Consider the following 23,140-nt stretch of genomic DNA (forward strand, 5'->3'; position numbering starts at 1 on the left):
AAGAGGAGTGTATCATTATCTTTATATACAAAAACAAAGGCCCAAAACATGGTTTGTTGAAGTAGCTATCAACAGGATGCCAGCTGATTTCACATTTGCTTTGGTTAACACAGCCTGGGATCACCAGTCCGGCCTCTCCTACTAACAGCACTGATGAACTGACGGGATTGCCTTCAAAATAGAACCGCACGGGGAAAATTAATTTAAGCCGAAACATTTTAACAATAAATAATAAAAAAAATTAAAGATAGCCTCCTCTCCATCCAACAATCTCGGGCAGAACACGTACACTGGTTTTGAAAATAAAATTTTTCTTACAACAGTAATAACAGATGTTAGTACAGCAGGCCATGTAATAAAATTATTTTAATGAATTTTTTTAAAAAGAAAACCTCAAGAACCAAACATGAACTTTTAAAGTTGGCACCTTCTACAACTGTACACATCCTAAAACAATCATCTACACTTTCTTACAGAACATAATTCAAACTCTGTTGGCATTTCAATATATTCCTAAGGAAATAGTCAAAAGAGCATTTAGTACATCCAATCTGAAACAAAGTTCATAATTCTGATTTATGGCTATGACAGGGCAATCAGCTTCTATTGAAAACTGTAACCAGTGATAAAAACTTATTTGGAAAACAAACGTTTGGTCTGAAAGTCTTTAATATTGGTTAAAGGGGTCTGGTATTTGTTGCCAATGAAAGGTACTTTAATCCATTGTGTAAAAAAAAGAGAGAGAGAAAAAATGCAGCTGTCCTTTTTCTCGAAATACGTAAGACCAACACTACTATTTACACACTTAAAAGATTTCAGATTTATTTAAGCATCTTCCTCATGGAAAACTGAATGAGGCAGAGATGTAGAGACCCCAAAGCATGATGGTCTGTAAACTACAAAAAACATATTTGAAGAAACATTTCTGTTTCTTGTCCTAATTTTGATCTTAAATACAAAACCAATTCTGAGATCAGTCACGATTTCAAGACCTAGGAAACCTTAGGCTTTTTTTGTATCTGTGAAAGCCTTGTCTCGGACTCTTCTCCTCCTGTCAATATTGGTCCACTGCACGGACACACACAGACAGAATGGCCACACTGGACAAAAGGGGAACTGAGCCCCAAAACCACCAGCATCCTGGTAGTCTCACTCACCCTGAGGTATACATGACCTGCAGCATTTGGGGTGGGTTTGGGGGCCATTACAATAGATGGAGGAACACTTCAGCAAAGCAACCATTATCTGTCCACAGGAACAGTGAAAAACAATGATATAGAGAGATATAAAAATCACAAACCATATATAAAACTAACACCATTCCATTTTTTTCAAATTTTGGTTTTGTACTTCTGCAGGGTTCTGGGTCAGCACATGCCAACTTTGTCTGCACCGATATAAAGGTCCTGTATCCAGTTATTAAAACTGCTCCTTTGACCGTAAGTCACATATACTGGGATGATTAGGAAATCAATCTATTCAATGACTCTGTGCAGCGCACTCATCAGCTTGGCAAGAGTTGAGGGATTAAGGATGAAACAGAAGCCATTCATTTTAAACTAGACAAAGGAGATTTCAAATTAAGACCATAAAGAGGAGTAGGGGAGCTTACTGGGGATATGAATATTAGACATCACAAAGAAAACAAACAAACAAACAAACCAAAAGATAGAAAACCAAACTGTTTGGTCAGAACGTGGGGACGTAACTGCCTTGAGGAATCTGAGAATTACCTAACCGAGTGCGCACTGCCTCAGGTCCAGCCAGCACAAGGCCGTCAAAGGTGTTCACGACTACAGTCACCGCAAGCTCAGCATTCACCTCCCACGCCCAGCGTCCCGACCCCACCGCCTCTAGCTACAAGCAATTGTCTCCAGCTGCTGCTCTGCCTCAGCGGCCATTGCAGCGGCCTGCAACTGCTCTGTCTCACTCTGGATGGCACTGGGGGTGACCTGTTTCCTTTCGCTGTGCATATTGTTCTCATGTCTCTTCAGATCTGAGGCCTTAGCAAAGGCTTTGGTGCAGGAGCCACACACAAAAGGCTTTTCCCCTCTGTGTCTTCTCTCGTGGTCCTTGAGGTGAGACTTGTGTTTGAAGGCTTTGTCACACATGTGACAGGCGAATGGTCTTTCGTTGCTGTGAACCCTCTCGTGCTTCTTCAGGTCTGGGGCGCGGATAAATGATTTCCCGCACACCTCGCAGCTGTAGGGTTTGTACCCCGTGTGGATTTTTAGGTGTTCTTTCAGGTGGGCCTGGGTGGTGAAGCCCTTGGTGCACATCTCGCAGACAAACGGCCTGTCCGCCGTGTGGAGTTTCTCGTGCTTCCTCAATCTGCCTTCATCAGAAAATGTCTTGCCGCAGGCCTGGCAGGCGATCTGCTCCCGGTGGTGGCCATACAGCAAGTACTCAAACTTCATGTCGCTGGCCGCCGTCGTCCAGCCTGGAGTCTGCTCATCCTTCACCTCGCTCATCCCGTCGTTAAAGGTTAAGGCTTGAGGGGTCTGCGAGCCCAGATCTTTGGACTCGGAAGTGTCCATGGATTCGACTTCCTGGCCGTAGCAGTTCACTTTTCGAACTTCCTCGCTCCCCAGTTCTTTCAAAATCGCTTCCTGAACCCTGAGAGTAGTGGTGGGAGACTTGCCGTCCTCCTGGCTCGGGGGAGTGCCTTCTACCGTGTCATCTGAAGGGCTGTCATCCTGGTCCCCGATCTCTTCCACGTCGTCGTCCTGGGCGTCAGCGGCGTCTCCCATGGGCCGGTTCAGTTTGAGGCAATACTTACTCTTCGACTGGCCGTTGCTTTCATCCGGACTAGACACGTCACGCTTCTGAGAACACAGTTTATCCAAAAACCGGATCCCAAGGATCTGTCCGGACGACATCATCAAGTTGACATCCTCCTTCTTCACGGAGATCTTTGCGGTGTACATGTAGTTCAGCACCTCTTCAAATATGTCGGAGCGGAGGAAATCTATCTCTATGACTGAAGAGCTATCCACCTCCAGCTTCTTGAAGAGCTTTTTAAAGTACGTGCTGCAGGCGGCGAGGACACACCGGTGGGCTCTGAACTTTACATCTTCAACCACAATGGCGATGTCGCAGAATTCTCCTTCCAGGCGCTGTTCATTCAGTGTTTTCAGAAACAGCGTCTTATGATCATCGTCATTGTACTTTATGGTTTCAGACATACTGATGAAAAACTCCTGCAAAGGAGAATTTAAGGGTGTTTAGTGTGAATTCCAGTACACCCCACACAAAATTTAGCCATATCGTGAATATCTGGAGCCTAATAATTTAGAAAGTCTGTTAAAGATGGTCCCCGAATTGGTAACAAAGAATGACTCTAGACAAGGGATTTCCATAGTGCAATTTGAATTACTTTCTGTTTACTAACAGTTCTCTGATTATAATGACAATGGCACCTGTTCACCAACTACACACCAGACATTGCTCTCCATGCTTTAGATGACTCAACTCAATTCATTTCAAATAATCCTGGAACACTCTCTGTAGCTCTCTGTAGACCAGGCTGGCCTCGAACTCAGAAATCCACCTGCCTCTGCCTCCCGAGTGCTAGGATTAAAGGCGTGTGCCACCACTGCCTGGCGTGCCCTCTAATTTCTAAAAGTTAGGAAGCTGCCCTACATCCTACCACTTGTAAGATCCAGTAATCGAATCCAGGAACTGTTTAAAAACTCATGCAGTCAGACTGTCAAGACCAATAAACAGCTCAAACAGTGTAAACTCAGTCTGGCCCATGGCGTCCACCTATAATTCTGAGAAGGCACAAGGTGGCTGGCTCTACTAGCTAAACAGTGAAATCCAGGTGGAATTGAGAGATCCTGTCTCAATGGACAAGGTGGGCACCAATCGAGGACCCTGTCTTGTCAGCCTCAGGGTCTGCACAGGCACACATACACACACACACACACACACACACACACACACACACACACATACCACAACTGCAGAAAGAAAAAAAAAAGATTCCTCAAGCCCTAACTGTAGCACCTAACTTCAAGTGTGGAGGACTCTACAATAACACTGGGGCTGGACAGTGTGCTTCCTTGAAAGAAGAGACAAACACTGCCACAATGGTCTGTGTTGTCTTCTAGTTTCTCCATAGCAGTCTCCAGCCACTCCTGGTCGAGGTTTAATCTGACCCCAAAAAGACATCTGGGAAGATATCGAAGAGTGGCTGGATGTTCACAGGATGCCAGTCTTCTAGTCATCCAGTTAAACATCACCAACAGATATACAGGCTCAGTAGCCTTTCTCTGAAATACTTGGGACCAGAAGTGTTACAAGTTTTAGATTTCTTTCCCTCCATGTTTTGCAATACTTGCATATACATAATGAGATAAATTCGAGGTGGTAGTCCACATCTGACTACAAAACAAGTTGATATTTTACATATACACCTTACACATACAGCATGAAGGTAATTTATATACTATTTCAAAAAAAAATTTTTTTTTCAAAACAGGGTTTCTCTGTGTAACCCTGGCTGTCCTGGAACTGGATCTGTAGTAGACCAGACTAGCCTTGAACTCAGAGATCTTGCCTGAGTCAAATAATATTCTTTTTGTTTTCTCAAACAATATTTTTTTTTTTTTTTTGGATTTGGTTTTTTCGAGACAGGGTTTCTCTGTGTAGCCCTGGCTGTCTTGGAACTCACTCTGTAGACCAGGCTGGCCTTGAACTCAGAAATCCGCCTGCCTCTGCCTCCCAGAGTGCTGGGATTACAGGCGTGTGCCACCACCGCTGGCCTCAAACAATATTCTAAACAAAACTTCATTTATGGCTTCTTATTGCCCTTCGAAAAGATTCAGATTTTGAACATTTTGGACTTAGGTTCACCCTGTACTCAGCTAAGTATAGGAGTATTTTAAAAACAAAGTAATTTCAGAACCACCATGAAAGGCCTTCCATTGTGTAGTCAAGAGTTGATCTAAAAATAGTGTGTTTTATGTAAAAACAACATTGTCTAACTTTTATTCAACAACGTGTAAGTCTGAGGAAAACGGGTTTTTCCTCACGGAAAGAGAATTATAAATGTATGACTAGCGTGTATGTGTGTATGTGCGTGCACACGGGATCAGAGACTTGCTTCAACCAAGTAAGTATATTACCCCTTACTGATACCCCTAGACCTGAGATACTTATTTTAAATCAAATGCCAGATGATATTCTAAGGTACACTTACCATGAACAATTCAGGCTATTTTCTTAATGCCTTAAACACCAAAACCTTCAGATCAGAGTAAGTCTGATCAGGGGCAAGCCAGATCTACAGGAAAAAAGAGACAGATTAAGTAAGATTTTTTTTTCTTTATTAAAAGTGTACAAACTTCAAAGCTAAGTTCAGTCCAGCTTCAGTATGTTCAGATCATTCTTATTAATCTATAGGTGTTGGGCTCTGTCTTGTCCCACAAGAGGCTAGCGGTTATCAGGCCTGGTTCTACATAAGAACTAGACCTGGTATGGCAGGTGGTCTATACTCTTGAAAACATCAGCACGTGCACAGTTCTTCACATTTTCCTTTAGGACCTATAAACATCTAGATTTATTTGTCTAAATATTGGAAGGCTGCAGTAGCACACATATCCAACAGCTAAAGAGTGGAGAAATAAGCAAGCCACTTTTGTCTACTATACAATTACAAACCTGTCGGAGAAACCTTACATTTTTCCCCTCTACCCCCGCATGCAGGTCCAAAGAATTTTCTTTCATTCTTAACTCTCACCTAAAGAACTCCATATCCTGCAACCCAATAGGCTGAAGAACAAAAATGTCCTCTACTGACCACCAATCCTACAAGTGCAGAAGAAGCAGGTGGCTGTGCTACAATACAGTCCTACACAGACAAAGACTGCCATCCTGACACCCCATAACAAGTTCACACAACGGGAACCCCGGGGCTCTGACTTAGCAGGCTTTCTCATGTGCACTGTGTGAGGGCGGTAAGATGGTTTTAAGGATGCTCCTTCCAGTCTTCTCAGCCGTCCTGGGTTCTAGATGCACCCCAGACCTGCAGTCAGCCTAAGGGAAGGTATTCCCTCCAGAACCTTCCTCGGTGGCACTTCTGAGGTCACTAACTGGAATCAAGGGGCATGGACTTGGGAGAAGAGTGGCCCTATGGTAGCCATGGCAACATATCAGCGTGCGCCTTCTCATTTCTGGTGAGTGTGTATTCTTTTTCAAAAAGAGGTCACCGGCCAATCGGCTCGTTTTTTCCCCCCTATAGAGATGTTCCCATTGCTAAGTTCAAATGAGCCAAACCGGAAGATAGCCATTGCCAGTATGTGTGTAAGTAGGTGTGGGACAAGACAGAGTCCAACACCTATAATACTATAAAGCAGCTCCTTGCTAGCAGCTGCCCAAATCGAGGGAGCGCTAAGGCGTCCTCATCAAGCAGAGAGACAGGCTTTCCCAAAGAAAACTTACATAAGCAGCCGCAGCCGCCTCCTTATTCCGGAGCAGCTGCGACAATGGCGGCCACACCACTTCCCTGTTGCGACCGCACAACTTGGGAGTGGGGAATCCGGGGACCCGCTTAAAACCTGAGGCGCAGTCCACGCGTGGGGAACCCACACTCGCATCTCGCAGCCTGTGAGACGCCGGGTGCAGCGAGCCCTCAGCATTCTTTCCTAAACAAAAGCTCCTCTGAACGGTGCCCGCCAGCGACGGGCCACTTTCCCTTCCACCATCCGCCACTTCTCCAGGGCGCGGCGCGGGCGCGAGGCTCTTCCTTGGCCCGCAGCGGTCCCGGCAGCGCGACGAGCTCGGGAGCGGGCATGCGGCCGGTTCCGCAGCCCCGCGCTGCGCCGCGCCCTGCTCCGCCCGCGAGCCCCGAGCTCGCGCCCCGCGCACTCCGCGGCCTGCGCGTCTGGTCCTCCCGCGCCCTCCCGCGGCCAGGGGCGGGGGCGGCGCGCGGCCGGCTCCCCGGAGCTCCGCGGACGCAGGCGGGGAGCGTGCGCTGGGGTCCCGTCTGCTCCGGGGGGCATAGCTGCGAGGGGCGGCGCCCCGCGGGCCGCGCTCGGGCCCGGCTCGGCCGTCCCCACCCCCACCGCGGTGCACTGCGGCGCGGAGAGCCGGGCGGCCATGAACTCGGCCGCGGAGCGCGCGCACGGGCCGCCGCCTGGCCTCTCCCCACCCGCTCGCTGGCCTGCGCGGCCCCCGGGGCGCCCGGCCCCCACGCCCAACCGCGGCCCACGCCCGATCCCGCTCGCACCGCGCTGCGCCGCCACATCCTGCAGCTGGCTGCTGCCCGAGCTCGGCGGGAACGCGCCTCCTCTCAGCCGCCCCGCCGCGCCCGCCGCCGGCTGCCCCCGCGTCCCCGCGCCCGCCCCGGCCCTTTCAGCACCCGGCCCGCGCTTACCTGCAGCTTGGCCCAGCTACAGAAGCTCGCCGTGGGCTCCCTCGTTCGGCAGCGCGCAAGCCAGGACGGGATGGACGCGGGGGCACGGTGGGTGGTAGTGTTTTGGATCTTTTTTTTTTTTTTTTTAGTTTGGGGAGGGGGTGGGGTGGGGGGGAAATCGTGCACGTCCCTGGTGGTAGCAGCCCTCCTCCTGCACGAGCACAGAATATCCAGCTTGCCGCGAACACCCCCACCACCCCCCTCCCCGTGCATGCGCGGTGCGAGCTCCGGGGGGAGAAGGCGCGCCGCCGCTTGCGCAGGCACGGAACTGGATAGGGCCTCTTGAGTGAGCGAGCAGAGAAAGGGTTAATCTGGGACCTTACGGGTCGACGCTTTCCTTGGGTCTACGGGGCCGCCCGCGGAGGGCCCTGGCCTGCGCACGCGCGCGCACGCGCGCGGTAAGGGGCGCGCAGAGCCCGCGCGCGGGAGAAGGGATGGGCGGGTTTAGGGCGGGGCCTCGGCCGCAGGGGAGCGAATGCTCGAGCTCAGTTCTCGAGCACCCGCCCCTCCTGGAGCTCCCGACTCCAGGGCTCCCGCCGGCGCCCGGCCTCGGCACTGCATCGGGAACGCGGGAGCCTGCGCTCCCGTGCGTGTGCGTGTGCATGTGCGTGGGCCATTTCTGCCCCTGGGCGCGCACGGTTCGGGCGCTGAGCTCGTTCTGGCTTTTGGGCAGGTGCCCCGGGCACCGTCTCCCACTGTACTTTAGACCGATACCCAGGCAGGATTGTTGGATGTCAGTGGCCTGGTTCGTGCCACTGAGGCATTGTTTATGGGGAAGAGGCATTTGCAGAGCAGATGAAATGCCATCTTTGATTTGGAATATAAGGGGGAAATTCCAGTCACCCAGGACAGACTGCTCAACTCCAAAGCTCTGGATCTGCCAGACTAATTGGTGCCTTTGTATCCCTCTCTAGCCATCATGTTTCAGAACTAGGTTGCACTTGATGATCCCATGGAGAGATCTGATAGCCTGGTAATGTCAGCACATCCATGTAAGTTATAGATCTTGTGTTCTCTGTGAGGCACTTCCGGATCCTCTTTACCTGCCCTCAGGCCCACAACCTGGGAAGTACCTTTAGCTCCCACATTTTCTGTTCAATACTGGCAGCTGGATTGAGCTATTGTGCTCCTAAGTGTCACTTCTGCTGCTTTGTCATACTTCTAACAGTCTTGTGTCAAATCACGTGAATAACATCTGAAATTAGGACAGGACCATGGACTTATGGGAAGATGTAAAAGAATGCCTGAACCAGGCGCATAAGTAAACATGCAGGAATAACTATGATCGCCTCAATTTTCTAAAGGACACCCTATTCAGCCTCAGTTATAATATTAACCATAATAATATTAGTGAACAATGAAATGAGCCACCGCACTATTGATGGGATATTTGTATAACTCTGAGTTATGTTTCCAAACCAGGCTCTATTAAAGATGCAGAACCCCTTTCAGAAGCACAAAGACTAATACTGCCCTCCATATAATTTATATATTCCCCACAGGTCAAGAAAAGAAAAGTTGTCTGGAGATCTGAGATCACTGGCATTTCCCAGCTCCCATGTTCTCTGGGTCTCTGGTCAGGTTTAGGAGCAGCATCCCCAGATGCCCAAGTCCCCCGCTCCTCTGCTCCCCAGTTCCCCCCAGATCTTCAGGTGGAGGGGGACAGGAACAGGTGGAGGTAGAGAATGAACCGTCCTTCCTGCCTAGGTTCAGTGTCTTTGCCTACTCAGTACCTCATTCAGCCTCAGCAGTCCAGGATTCTGAGAACCAGGACACCTGAAACCCACTGAGAATAAGACCCTTTAAGGGTTAAATCTTAGCAAAGCTCCCCACCTCAGCAGCCCTTCCCAGTCCCAGCAAATCACACACACACACACACACACACACACCCTGTGCTGCCACCCCCCCCCCCAGTCTCCTGCTGCTACCACATACACAGGGACATAGGGTTGAAAACAAGACTAGAGACTAGAGGGGACTGGGCTAGGTGGGGACATCCTGAAGAGAGTTAATAACCATTACATTAACTATAATATAACTGATTTAAGTCTCCCAAGGAGTTTAAATACAGGTCTTCAAATTTTTATTTTCTGTGTATAAGTGTTTTGCCTGCGTGAATGTGTGTGCACCTCATGTGCCTGGTGGCCGTGGAGGTCAATCAGAAGAGGGTGTCAGATCCTGAGACTGGAGCAGGATTATTGTTGTATTAACTGCTGAGCCACAGTTTTGGCTCCCCAGTCTTGTCCTTTTGATGCACACAGTGGCATTGTTGGTTTGGTGAAAGACTTGAGATAGAATAAACCTAGTCTAGAGTTGGGCCCCAGTTCTATTACTTTTTAAAAATGATTTTATCGTGTGTTTATGTGCACATGTGCATATATGGGTTAGTGCGTGAGAGTCCTTATGCTCCTGGAAGCCAGAGGCACTGGATCCCCTGAGCTGGAGCTACAGACCATTGTGAGCCACCCGACATGGGTGCTGGTCCTCTGGGAGAGGAGCAAGTGCTTTTAACTGTGAGTCATTTCTCCAGCCTTTTAAGCCCTGCTCTCTTTTCTGGAATGCAGACAAAGAAATCAAGGCAGTCATGAGGACTGACCAACACAGCACCCAGCTAAGCTTTTAGTGCACATATTAATCCCCTGTTGTTAAGGACACACACGCCCCTGGTGGTGTTAGATTCCAACACCGTGACAGGAAGTGGTCCTCACACCCGATACTGCCTGTTTGCTTTATTCGAACCAGCTCTGTGTTTACACTTTAGTCCTGTCTGTGCTTTGCTTACAGGGGACTAATGATACCTGTCTGTCATGGGGTTATGTCATGAGGGTGTAGAGCGATGGTTAAGTTCATGGAGCAGGAGCATGGCCAGCTTGCAGTAATTGTCTCTGTCACTCCCTGCTGCTGCTCTTGGAACACACCTGGAAGGGCGTCACTCCTCCTGGATTTATTGTCTGCCTCCTGTGTAGACATGGTTGTTTTGCCTATGGGAGAGAATCTTTCCTTGGATTTTAAATTAGTTCAGTAGAGTTCATAAACATTAGAACAATAAAGTGCCTGACATTTTTTCCCTTTTGTATCAACTACTCCTTGAATTCATGTGTGTGGTGGCACCTGTTGCTCTACCTGGCTGGTCCTTGCTTATCATTGGGACTCAGGAGAACAAAAAACAGCACCGTTCTCATGGGAAGGAGGATGGGAACCCTCTTGCCTGTTCCCACACCCTTAGCACCTATGAGAGCCAGAGAAAACTCATAGCCACAAGCCCCTGTAAAATCGTAAACAATTATATATTCCCAAGGTACATTTCCATTCAAAAAGTGAAGACTAGGAGAAATGTAAGGAGGGTTCACATTCAGAGCAAGCCTGAAGCACAGCCTGGAAAACATTAAGTCCTATAGCTTCGTGTCCTATATATGGGGCATATGACGTCATGATATGAGCTTGTTTTCCTGAGCAGTGTCTGTAGACCACATGATCTCTTCCCTGGACCCGCTCCACTTGTCTGTTTCAGCCTTCGTAGGCAGCTGTTCCATATCGCATCTTCCAGGGTTTTCCTTGCAGCTTGTTAGAAACTTTAACAGTTGCCTTGCAGATTTTTGTCACCTAATTCCAACTATCACCTTAATGTTGTCCTCTGATTATGTTTTGGATCATTTTAGCGTCATGTAACCAGATTCTGTGTCTTTTAAAGTCCCATGGAAGATACATTTTTACTTCAGTAGAAAATCACTTAAGTTATACCACTCTGTCTTAGCTAGGGTCTTACTCTTGTGAACAGACACCATGGCCAAGGCATTTGTATAAAACAACTCTTAATTGGGGCTGGCTTACAGGTTCAGAGGTTCAGTCCATTATCATCAAGGTGGGGGCATGGCAGCATCCAGGCAGACCTGGTACAGGAGGAGCTGAGAGTTCTACATCTTTATCTGAAGGCTGCTAGCAGAATACTGGCTTCCAGGCAGCTAGGATGAAGGTCTTAAAGCCCACACTCACAGTGCCACCCCTACTCCAAAAGTCCACACTACTTGAACGGGACCACACCTTCTAATGGTGCCACTCCCTGGGCCAAGCATATACAAACCATCACACACTCACTGTCACAAACCGATTGTGTTGTAGGTTGGCATGTTGGGGTGACAGTTGGATCTGTCTTGCTGTGTTCCAAGTGTTGGTCACTCTAGGGGTTGATCTGTTAGTTCACATCTGCAAGGCTTTTGCATGCTTGCTAGAACAAGATCTGTATATCCACAGCTCAGAAGTGAGATTGAGGCTCCTTCCTCTTTATGACCTTCCTTTCCCCATCCTCTAGAAACTGAGGGGTCACAACTCTTAAACAACTTTTTGTTTTTAAAGATTTATTTATTTATTTTATGTTAGTATGCTGTTGCAGTCTTCAGATACACCAGAATCTCCAGATACACCAGATACATCAGATCTCATTTGATAGTTGTGAGCCACCATGTAGATGCTGGGAATTAAACTCAGGCCCTCTGGAAGAGTAGTCAGTGCTCTTAACCACTGAGCCACCTCTCCAGATTTCCTGGGTGGGGTTGCCAGGGTGGGGAATCACAACTCTATAGCTACATCTGCAAGTAGAACCAAGTGTCAGGATAACCAAAAGAAAAAGGAATAGTTAATGAGTGCCTGATTGATGATGAATTGTCATGTTTCCTGATACATCTGATAATAACTTATTTATTCAATCATTTGTAGCTTAGTTTTATTGTGTGTATATGGTCAGGGTGGGATGTGTACATCATTGCTGTGACATCATGTGGAGGTCTTGGGACAACTCCAAAGAGGCAATTCCCTCTTTCCACCATATGAGTTCCTTATGAACTCAAGTCATCTGGCTTTATATCAGGTGCATGTAGTACTGGGACAACTCATTATGTCTCAATACTTCTAAGAGTTATAAATATCCTCATTATAAAATAAGGTGTTCTCCTTTTATAGTATATTTCTCTATGTAATTCAGTTTGCATTCAGCTTTGTAGTCTTCCTATATACCACTGTTACTTTTTAAAAAAAATTATATTGCTTAATAATGTGATTAATATAAGTGTGATGTTGGCTTAGATTTTTCAAAACCTACTTTTAATAAGGGTTCTTAAATGATATGACCTTCTACCCACCATCCACCAGAGGTAGTGGGAAAGAAAGGTTATTAGGATATGGGAGAATTGGACCTGTTTAGAAATAGTTCTTTGGAGCAAATCCAATCTGCATTGTCAGGATATATGCCAGCAGTCCTGTTCAGAAGTGCCAAGAGAGCAAACACGAATCAGCAGTGGTGGCACAACCCAGCAGAAACAACCAGGTCTCCAGTGAATCATCACAAGTCAGCAGGTGTGCCAGGACCAGCTGGGACAGCAGGAGAAGTTCTCCGCCATGCCTGTCTCAATGAAGTGAAGATTAGGGACAAGTGTACATCGACTGAGTGTTGCAAGACTAGTTATGCAAGCTGTCATTGTCTGCTGAGTCCTGTTTAGACTCCCTCTAAACATCATGTGTCCTCCCACGGGTCTTGCCTCAGCAAAGCACCACACGAGTCTGTCTTAGCAAAACTGCATGTCTATCAGCTGACATCATTCTGCCAATCGGCCTAAGTCCACAGAAGTGACAAGAAACTGCCAGATCACCAACAGAAAAATTTTTGGTGCATTTCTTTCTATGAAGTCACACCACACATGACCGTTAAGGAATGGCAAGGCATCCCAATACCACCCAGCGTCATCCAGTGTCGTCCACTGACCGTTGGGTCCTTCTTAATGTCACGCTTCATTCCATCTGCTTGCTTTAGCAAAACATCTTTTCACCTGTGTCTGCTTCAGGAAAACACTCCTTCACGTGTCTGCCCCAGCAAAACACCATCCGATACAACTGACTTTCCAAAGAAACCAAAGGTTTTTCACTGCATTACGACTTAGTGAAATATTTTTCAACTATATGGTAATATTTTCATTACCTTTTTATTGATAGCTCTTAATTTTATATGATTCTACTTTACAATTTCCAAGGATATCATAAAAGACTTATATGTGTATTTAACTTTCATTTATTTTTTGTATGATAAACATTTTATTTTGTTATTAATATGTGTGTCTTCATATTTAAAGTAGATTTTATGGAGATAACATATGGTAGATTTTGTTTGTTTTTATTTCTATCCAAAGAAATGCACCCTTTAATGTTGGTGGACTCACAACATTGAAGAAGATGGTTTTTGATATGGTTAAATTAATATTGCCTTTAATACCAGCACTTGGGAGGCAGAGGCAGGTGGATTTCTGAGTTCGAGGCCAGCCTGGTCTACAGAGTGAGTTCCAGGACAGCTGGGGCCCCACAGAGAAACCATGTCTGGAAAAAATTAATTAAATTAAACAAAAAAATTAATATAAACTATGTTTGTGACTATTTTTCATTTGCTATCCTTGTATATCCCCAACCCCCCCCCCAAAAAAAACCAAGCCAAACATGAAAAAAAAAATCAACCAGCCAAACCAAACCAAACTAATTCAAATTAACAACAACAACAAAAACCCAACTGAAGTAAATAGACCTTCCATCAAATAGTAAGGTCAGGAAACGGAATCATTCTATAGCCACAGTTTAATTCTGCCCTTCCTAAGACTGTGACCCTACAAACTTCACCCATCTCATAATTTCATGATCTTCCTGGGTAGAACACAGGATCTGTAGCAGGCTGCCATTTTGATTTCTTTAACTTTCTGGAAATCTTGATGTTTTTTTCTCCACCAGGTCATTCAGGCTGTGATAAAACTGGAGGAGGTTAGGTTTAGCTAGAACAAATTGCTCTGAGGACAGTTTGTGTTAAGTAGAGAATAATGCCCTGCCGTATTTATGAATGGTTCCATTTACCATTACTGCCAAAATACACAGGGAGACTTTATTCTAGTAATTAGTTTGCGAATCAGTAGAACCCCTGAGTGTGAAGTGAAATTCACAGTGGTTAGATTGGAACTTAACTTTCATTTATATTTACCACTGGTAATGCCTTTCCCACCATTTGCCCAATGGTCTTTCTCCTTTTTCTCTCCACACGTATGTACACATTTGTTCTGACCCAGTTTGTAAGAGAGCATCACAGATACATTATTTTCCTCAAAACACCCCCCCCCGTGTGTGTGTGTGTGTGTGTGTGTGTGTGTGTTTCATTTTTTTAAAGGGGACAATATTGTATGTTACCACACCACCATGGGCAAAGACAACTTTCTGATGCTAGGGAGAGCCATTGTCTAACCCATGGCTCATATCCCGGCTCCCCAGGCATTCTGGTCGGTACTCTGATTACTATTACATCCAGTGGTGCAGGATTAACCCATTCATCACTTACTATTAAGCTCACTTTTGTAGCCTTTGGTACTTATATAGGCATCTTCTAAATTCTGTGGTTTGTGTTACAAGGAAAATACCTCATTTTAAATCCATACAGAAGGACATGGTACCCTTTCACCAAGCTCCAACTCCAACCATCCCTATTTCTCCCTCTCTCTCTCTCTCTCTCTCTCTCTCTCTCTCTCTTAACTAGATATATTCTTTATTTACATTTCAAGTGTTATCCCCTTTTCTGGTCTCCCCCTCCAAAAAAATCCTAACCCATCCCCCCCTCACCAATCCACCCACTCCCACTTACCTGGCATTCCCCTACACTGGGCCATCTAGCCTTCTCAGGACCAAGGGCCTCTCCTCCCTTTGATGTCCAACAAGGCCATCCATCCTCTGCTGCATATGCAGCTGACCTTGCATATGTACTCTTTGATTGGTGGTTTAGTCCCTCTGGGACTCTGGGAGCAGTGGGCGGTTCAAATTGTTATTCCTCCTATGGCGCTGCAAACCCCTTCAGCTCTTCCGTTGGGGACCCTGTGCTCAGTTCAATGGTTGATGGAGAGTGCCCCCCCCTCCCCGTATTTGTCATGCACTGGCAGAGCCTCCCAGGTGACAGCTATATTAGGTTCTTGTCAGCAAGCACTTGTTGGTATCTACAATAGTGAATTTTAGTTTGGTAACTGTGTATGGGATGGATTCCTAGGAGATGCAGTCTCTGGATGGTCTTTCCCTCAGTCTGTGCTCCACACTTTGTCTCTGTATCTCCTCCTGTGGGTATCTTGCTCCCCCTTCTAAGAAGGAGCAGAGTATCCATACCTTGTTCTTCCTTCTTGAACTTCATTTGGTCTGTGAATTGTATCTAGGGTATTCCAAGCTTCTGGGCTAATATCCACTTATCAGTGTGTGCACACCATGTGTGTTCTTTTGTGATTGGGTTACCTCACTCAGGATGATGTTTTCTAGTTCCATCCGTTTACCTAATAATTTCATGAATTCATTGTTTTTAATAGCTAAATAGTACTTTATTGTGTAAAGGTACCACATTTTCTGTATCCATTCCTCTGTTGAGGGACATCTGGGTCCTTTCCAGCTTCTGGCTATTGTCATGTGTCCTTATTACATGCTGGAGACCCCTCTGAGTATATGCCCAGGAGTTACCAGGGTCCTCTGGTAGTATTATGCCCAATTTTCTGTGGAACCACCAAACTGATTTCCAGAGTGGTTGTACTAGCTTGCAATCCCACCAGCAGTGGAGGAGTGTTCCTCCTTCTCCACATCCTCTCCAGCACCTGCTGTCTCCTGAGTTTTTCATCTTAGCCATTCTGACTGGTATGAGGTGAAATCTCAGGGTTGTTTTGCTTTGCATTTCCCTGATTTCCAAAGATGTTGAACATTTTAGCCATTCAAGCTTCCTCAGTTGACAATTTGTTGTTTAGCTCTGTACCCCATTTTTTAATAGGGTTTCCATTCATCACTATTACCAGAGACTCTTCTATAGCCACACCCTTCTGAAACTTTGGAATAATTTTTGTTGCTTTCTTCCTCTCTTACACTTGCAAAGCTCCACCACGTGACTCCACTGGGGAGCACTGGGTCCCACTTCAGAGTTTTTCTTTGTCAGAGGACAGACCTGAAGATCTGAATTTTTGTCTTCGATCAAGGAATATTTCATCTAAGAAAGGGGAATATGTATTCTTACATTAATTGACCAAGCCACCTCAGTCAGTAAACAGGTTCTCCAGGACGGGAGTGAGGATTAAAAAGAAAAAAAAAAGATAATTAGACAACATTGTAGCATGACTCCAGTCAGTTCTGGGGCTGAAGGTGGGTTTATTTTTTCCCAATCTGCTTTTATACCATTTTAATTACATTTAAGTATTAAGGGCGCTGTACAAAGAGGAACAAGCAAGGCAATAAGCAAAGTCCCATGATTACTCCCGTGGCAGTTGTTTCCAAGGCCTCATCAGAATGACCAAAATATCTGAGCCCACTTCCTTGTCCAAGCCCAAAATCAGATTCTTGCCTGAAGCCTGCTTCTTTTGTTCCACCCTAAGATGAAGATTCCTGCCTTCTGAACATACTTCCTTGTCAAGGCCTAAAGTCAGATTCCTGACCAAAGCCTATGGAAGGAATTCCTTTCCTTGTCCTTGGCTAATGTCAGATTCCTGACAAGCAGATCCCCAGAGGCTCTCCACAGTTAATATCCTACATGTCATATTCCCTTTGAAAAGCAGGTTTTGAAGCTGAATTTAGTTTCTCCTTCTTTGCAGGAACTTGAACTGTGTGGAGGGGTGTGTCACCGGTCTGCTGGGTGGTGTGTACAGTACAATTATGTTGTGGTCTGAGACAGTGTCCAAGTGACCACTCAGGTAGTTTGGACTGTGGCACTCTACAGGACTGACAGCTTTTCACTTTTAAAGTAGAATTCAAGTTATATCTATTATAAATTGAATCACCTACTGAACTCTACCAAATCAAATTAATCTTCTGTGCCCCCAAATGTTCGTTATTATTTTATGACTGATGTTTAGAAATTCGCCTATCACATTAATACCTTTACGCATGTGATATAAAACTTCTATGTTATGTTACTTATGATGGTATTTAATGAACTGCATATTAAATATTTGAAACTAGTTCACTAGTGTGGTACAAAATGTAATATTTTATCAAAATTATCATTCTGCCAGATATTGTTTAACTAATTTTAAAGGGCTGAATGCATCAGCATTTACTGCAAAAATTATTTTCCTCTTTTGGAAATCAAAAGACCATGCTGTTTTCTCAGCCATAAATACCCCAATGTCAATGTAATTAATAAATAATTGATATAAAAAATTTCACTAACTGGCACTTGTGATTGAGTCGTACTCCTCAATTCCACATGCAACTTTGTCCTTTTCAACCCTGGGGTATGTCGTTGTACCCCCCCTGACATTTAGGCTGTATGTTTCACGCATATTTAGGTTCATATTACGTAAATAAACTTGTCACAGCTGGTGAAATGGCCACCGAATTAGCCCATCAATGTCATAGTATTTAGTTTCTTTTCGACATCAAAACTCAGTGTCTGTTCACAAAGTTAGTGTATAGCTGTTCAGGTAAAGACACTGAGGAAAAGCAGCTTACAGCAAGGATTGGCACCTTACCTGGTCTCTGGGTACTGAACTCCAAACGTGTCACTGCATAACAATCAACATTCCTCGAGCAGGCTCAAGATCTGGTATCCTTATTTGTACAATCAGAAGGAAGATAGCCCTAGAAGAAGGGCTATCTCAATTAACTCAATCCATGGAAATACTTGCTTCTTGATATACATAAATTTGTTCTAGACTGTCTTGCAGATGTTCTCACATACCTTATATAAAATGGTATAGAGCTTATATATAACCTGCATGTGCCTATTCCTATATATTTTAAACCTGGATGATTTACAGTACCCAATAGAATGGGTAAAGGTAACTTGTAAAAGTAAATTTTATTCTCCTGATGTAATTGTTTTCTGGGAGGCTTACTGCCTCTGTCAGCTAACCTGGGCCTAGTCCCTGAAGCTTCTAGCTTCCTGTACAGTCTAATCTAGCCTCTGAGACTGATCTTATTTTTGCTGAATAAGATCACTATTTCTTGTTTTTTTTCTGAACTCTAGCTAGCAGATTCAACTTGGCTGCTCTGGCCCAATCTCCCCTCCCAGCTGACTAATTCAATCTGGCTTTTCTCTTGACCTCAGAATTGCTCTGCTTGGCCTCGTACTAACTCCAGCAGTCTTTTCTGATCTTCTGGCTCCTTCTCATTCTCTTGCTCACTCAGTCTTTACCCGTGTCTAGCTTGTTCTCTCTTCAACCTGTCTTTATAAAACTCTTCCAGGGACTGGGAGATGGGGCGCACTTGGAATGTAAATACATAAATTAATAAAAAATAAAATGAAGGACCCACACAGATGCATCTTAAAAAGGAAAATTCGGGAAACCTGCCTCCCTCTCCCTCTCTGTGCTGCTCTGCTCTCCCTCTGGACTCCACTGCACTGCTCTCCACGAACTCTACTCTCTTCCTGTGCCGCACTCCCTTCCTCCAGCGCTGCCTGTCTCTCCTTTAAGTAGGCCCTCTTTCCCTCTTCCCCTCAGAGCTGGGCAGATCCTCTGCTGTCAACTCTTTCTCTGATTCATCAGTTTTTCAGCTGCTCAGTTAGACATCACTTTCAAGCATGGGTGCTTCCTTCACAAACTAACTTTACCTTTATTGTTTTGGATTGAAAGTGTATACTAAGGTATGAGCCACACCCTAACTAGAAACAGGTTCAAATATCCTGTAACAAACACTTATTACACAGTCTAGGAATTGCTGACAAGAAATGCTGGTAAACGGTCAGGACAAAGTGAAGTTTTCTTTTTCTTTTCTTTTCTTTTTTTTTAAGATTTATTTACTTATTTTATGCATATGAGTACACTGTAGCTGTCTTCAGACACTCCAGAAGAGGGCATCAGATCTCATTTTGAGATGGTTGTGAGGCACCATGTGGTTGCTGGGATTTGAACTCAGGACCTCTGGAAGAGCAGTCAGTGCTCTTAATCTCTGAGCCATCTCTCCAAGTATTCATCCTGCAGTTGGTTGGCTCCAGTATGTGGCGCCTGTTGTCTATGGAGACGGACAGCATCTCTTTTGCACCAGGTACTCCAGGCATTGTGGAGGACACATAGACAGGACACATAGACACTTCTGTCTGGGAGGCAGACAGTAAACCAGGAAAATCGATGTGCATTGTTGCCTGAGGGTAAATGCTGTGCAGCAGAGTGAAGTAGGAGAGGAAGAGGAACGTTCACAGCGTAGGGTGAGTGGCTTGAAATGAAGCTGTCCCAGAAGCCTCACTGAGCAGGTGGCAGACTCCTGAGGGAGCTTGGGCAGATCATTCAGGTGAAGCTTCCGGTGAAGTCTTTTAGGAAGAAAACCCCCAAGCAACCATCACAGACCTTCTGTGTTGGAGAAATAGCAAAGATGAAGGTAGGCAAGGAGAAGGCATGCAAAGAGCAGGAGAGCTGTATCAGGATTCTCTAGAGTAATACATATTCTATATATACTATATTCTCTAGATGTAAGTATAATAGATAGATAGATAGATAGATAGATAGATAGATAGATGCAGGATTTATTGAAAGGATTTCCTGCCTCAGTCCAGCTGGATGTCCCAGCTGGTCTTCAGTATACACTGCAACCTGAGAGAAGTAGGAATGCCAGTGAACAAGTGGGCTTGCTGGCAAGGTGAGGAAAGCAGGCAAAGAGCAAAATCCTTTCATATCTTTATACAGGCTTCCAGTAGAAGAGGTGCTCCAGACCAAAGGCTCATCTTCCTGCTTCAAGATCCAGGTTAAAAATGTGTATGTTCCTACATCAAAGATCTGGGTTAGAAATGGATCTACCTACTTCAAATTAAGCAAACTGTCCCTTGAAGATATACCTCCTACTTTTGGATTTTAGGTGATTCCAGATATAGTCAAGTTAACAACCAAGAATAGCTACCACACTGCTCCTAGTCAGAGGAGTGCCCTAGTGCTTTAGACACTTCCAACAAGAATGAATCCTCAGGAGTATCTGAGTATAAGGAGGCCCTGAGTTCACTCCTTCTCAACCTTAACTGCACACTGCAATCACCCGAGATGGTGGTGCTAGCTTTCCTGGATAGTCCTGGACCTGGTGTTCTGCTCTCTGAGGTCCCAGTGAATTACACTTGGATATCGCTTGCATTAGTAAATTCCAGTGCTATCCAGGTATCTTGGTTGGGGTCTCATTGCTGTGAACAGACACCATGACCAAGACAACTCTTATAAGGGACAATAGTTAATTGGGGCTGGCTTACAGGTTCAGAGTAAGCCATTATCTTCAAAAGCAGTCCATTATCATCAAAGCAGGAGCATGGCAGCATCCAGGCAGGCATGGTGCACGAGGAGCTGAGAGGTCTACATCTTGTTCTGAAGGCAAACAGGAAAAGACTGGCTCCTCAGGCAGCTAGGAGAAGGGTCTCAAAGCCCACTCCCACACAATTCCTCCAACAAGACCACACCTCCTAATAGTGCCACACTCTGGGCTAAGCATAGTCAAACCACCACACCAAGTGAGTCAGAGACAGTTTAAAATCCCTGTAACAGGAGTTAGGAGGTTTTACAGAGGTGCTGGAGAAGTGGCTCTGTCCTTAAGAACACTTGCTTTTCCAGAGGACCCGGGCTTGATTCCCAGGGCCTGCATGCTGGTTCACAATCATCTGCAACTCCAGGTGCAGGGTATCTAAGACCCTCTTCTGACCCCCTTGAATACCAATTACATGTGGCACATATGCATACATGCAGACAAAACAATCATATATAAAAAAATAAATCTAATATACTTTTAAATAAAGAGAGTTAGAGGAGAAGATGGATTTTAGATGTAAGTTGGTTCAGAGACAGATGTCAGCCTCTTTAGATCTTTAGATTTTAAATGCTGACATCACTAAGGTGATGCCCTGTTCTGTGGGACTGATTGATATGAAACTGATAAAACAGCTCTGTGGAATCCCTCGTTTCACGGAAGACCGTGTCTTCGTGGCATACTGTCCTGGCTCTGTAGTCAGCTCGAAGTCTACCTAGAAATGAGCCATTTCTTACCTTCCATGACATAAATATAGATGACGTTGTCTTGGGTAAGTAGAAGATACATTATTCTCCTCAACATTTATTTGAGAATTAGATTTCTCTGCAAAACTTTAGCTCTCATATTGGATCTAAGTTTCAGTTCTACATTAGGATGAGTGGGCTAATAATAAATTAAAGCAAGTTAATTTATGAGCTGTTAACTGTTTTCAACCATGCCATATGACATATGACCTTAAAAAAGTCACACCACTGTCTTTATAATTGGGGAATAAGCTAAAATATTTTCCCACATTTCTTTTATGTGTTATTAATGACTTTAAGGTTTTACTCTCTGCAGCTAAATAAGCGACAATTTAATGAGAATATAACAGAAATTGTAAAGAGGTATACATCATTTCAGACTCGGTAGTTAAAATATTTGAATAAGTGGAGAAAGAAATGGTTAGATGATATCAACTTCTCCTCTGCCTCATGAGGTTAGAGAGACATGGCTTTCTGAATAGACTTATGCAACAGTTTATACTACAATCCAAAGAAGAAATCATCATCATCATCATCATTTTATTTACAATCCAGCCATTGTCCCCTCTTCCAGTCCCCCCATCCCACAGTTCCTCATCCCATTCCTCCTCCCCATCTTTGAGAGAATGTTCCCCTTACCACGAGGCCTCACCCCCTCCCTGGGGCCTCAAGTCTCTGAGGATTAGGTACATCTTCTCCCACTGAAGCCAGACCAGGCAGTCCTCTGCTGTATATGTGCTGGGGGCCTGGATCAGCTTGTGTATATGGCCTGGTTGGCTCAGTCTCTGGGAGTTTCCAGGGGTCTGGGTTAGTGGAGACTGCTGGTCTTCCTATGGGGTCACCATCCCCTTCAACTTCTTCAACCTAATTCAATTATAGTGGTCCCCAACTTCAGTCCAATGGTTGTGTGTAACTATGTTTCTGTCTCAGTCAGCTGCTGGTAGGGCCTCTCAGAGGACAGCCATGCTAGACTCCTGCCTGTAAGCACACCATAGCACCAATAATAGTATCAGGCCTTGGGACTTCCCCATGAGATGGATCCCAAGTTGGGATGACCACAGGACCACATTTCCCTCAGTCTCTTCTCCATTTTTGTACCTGCAGTACACGCCATGATCACTGTTTCTAGCACTTGAGTGGCCAGGCTGGTTGGTTGGTCGGTGTACTGATCTCAGAGGTTGCTGGGTCTCGTGGTGAATGTCTCTTCCCACTGGTTCCTCCACTTTGGCCTTTCCAGGGTGAGCTCTGTTTTAATCCAGTCACTTATTCCACAAATGCATGGCAATTGCCTGCTATACAGGAGAGACTGTGAGGCAGCCATGAATCAGACGGGTATAATTCTTATACTCAAGGAGGTTATAATGTAGGCCTGGTGTGGACTGGGGAATTGGGATGGTAAAGGAGAAGTTTTCTCACAAGAACACGGGGATTTTGAAAAAAGATGTAGCAAATTGATTTCATGTCTGGTACTGAAACCACTCGGGAGATCATAGGCCCTGGGAGGAAATCTACTGGTGAGGTTTTACTAAATGGTTGTCAAACCGACTTTGAAATGCTTATATATGTATCTATAGATGTGTGCTGCTCTCAGCCTTGGTAAGAGGAGCTGTTCTTTACAGTGGGCAGTAGTTAACGCAGAAGCCCATACTGTGTCAAAATGCTGCTAATAAGTGATTGTGAATACCGGGTTATTTGTATCAATGCCCCGTCCCATACATAGTTCAGAGAGCAT

The 23,140-nt window shown here is 45.3% G+C and overlaps 2 protein-coding genes across 3 annotated transcripts in view; one reads left to right on the forward strand and one right to left on the reverse strand.

Moving 5' to 3' along the window:
* Positions 1 to 7,476, reverse strand: Zbtb14 (zinc finger and BTB domain containing 14). 2 transcript variants are annotated; one of them, XM_052192747.1, is made up of 3 exons: positions 7,379 to 7,476; positions 5,204 to 5,287; positions 1 to 3,200 (listed from the first exon to the last, which is right to left on the reverse strand). In XM_052192747.1, the coding sequence occupies exons 2-3, from the start codon at positions 5,204 to 5,206 to the stop codon at positions 1,854 to 1,856; spliced, it is 1,350 nt and encodes a 449-aa protein (XP_052048707.1). In that variant the 5' UTR covers positions 5,207 to 5,287; positions 7,379 to 7,476; the 3' UTR covers positions 1 to 1,853. The 2 variants fall into 2 exon arrangements, with proteins under 2 accessions (XP_052048707.1, XP_052048709.1); XM_052192749.1 differs by lacking the exon at positions 7,379 to 7,476 and adding an exon at positions 7,232 to 7,298.
* Positions 6,708 to 23,140, forward strand: part of LOC127692420 (translation initiation factor IF-2-like) — a 21,941-nt gene continuing 5,508 nt past the window's right edge. The window contains exon 1 of the mRNA XM_052192750.1: positions 6,708 to 7,465. Within this exon, the coding sequence (XP_052048710.1) occupies positions 6,795 to 7,465 (671 nt within the window). The 5' untranslated portion in view covers positions 6,708 to 6,794. The remainder of the gene's footprint in view (positions 7,466 to 23,140) is intronic.

Source organism: Apodemus sylvaticus, chromosome 9 (assembly GCF_947179515.1).
Source record: "Apodemus sylvaticus chromosome 9, mApoSyl1.1, whole genome shotgun sequence".
In the NCBI taxonomy this organism is placed as follows: Eukaryota; Metazoa; Chordata; class Mammalia; order Rodentia; family Muridae; genus Apodemus; species Apodemus sylvaticus.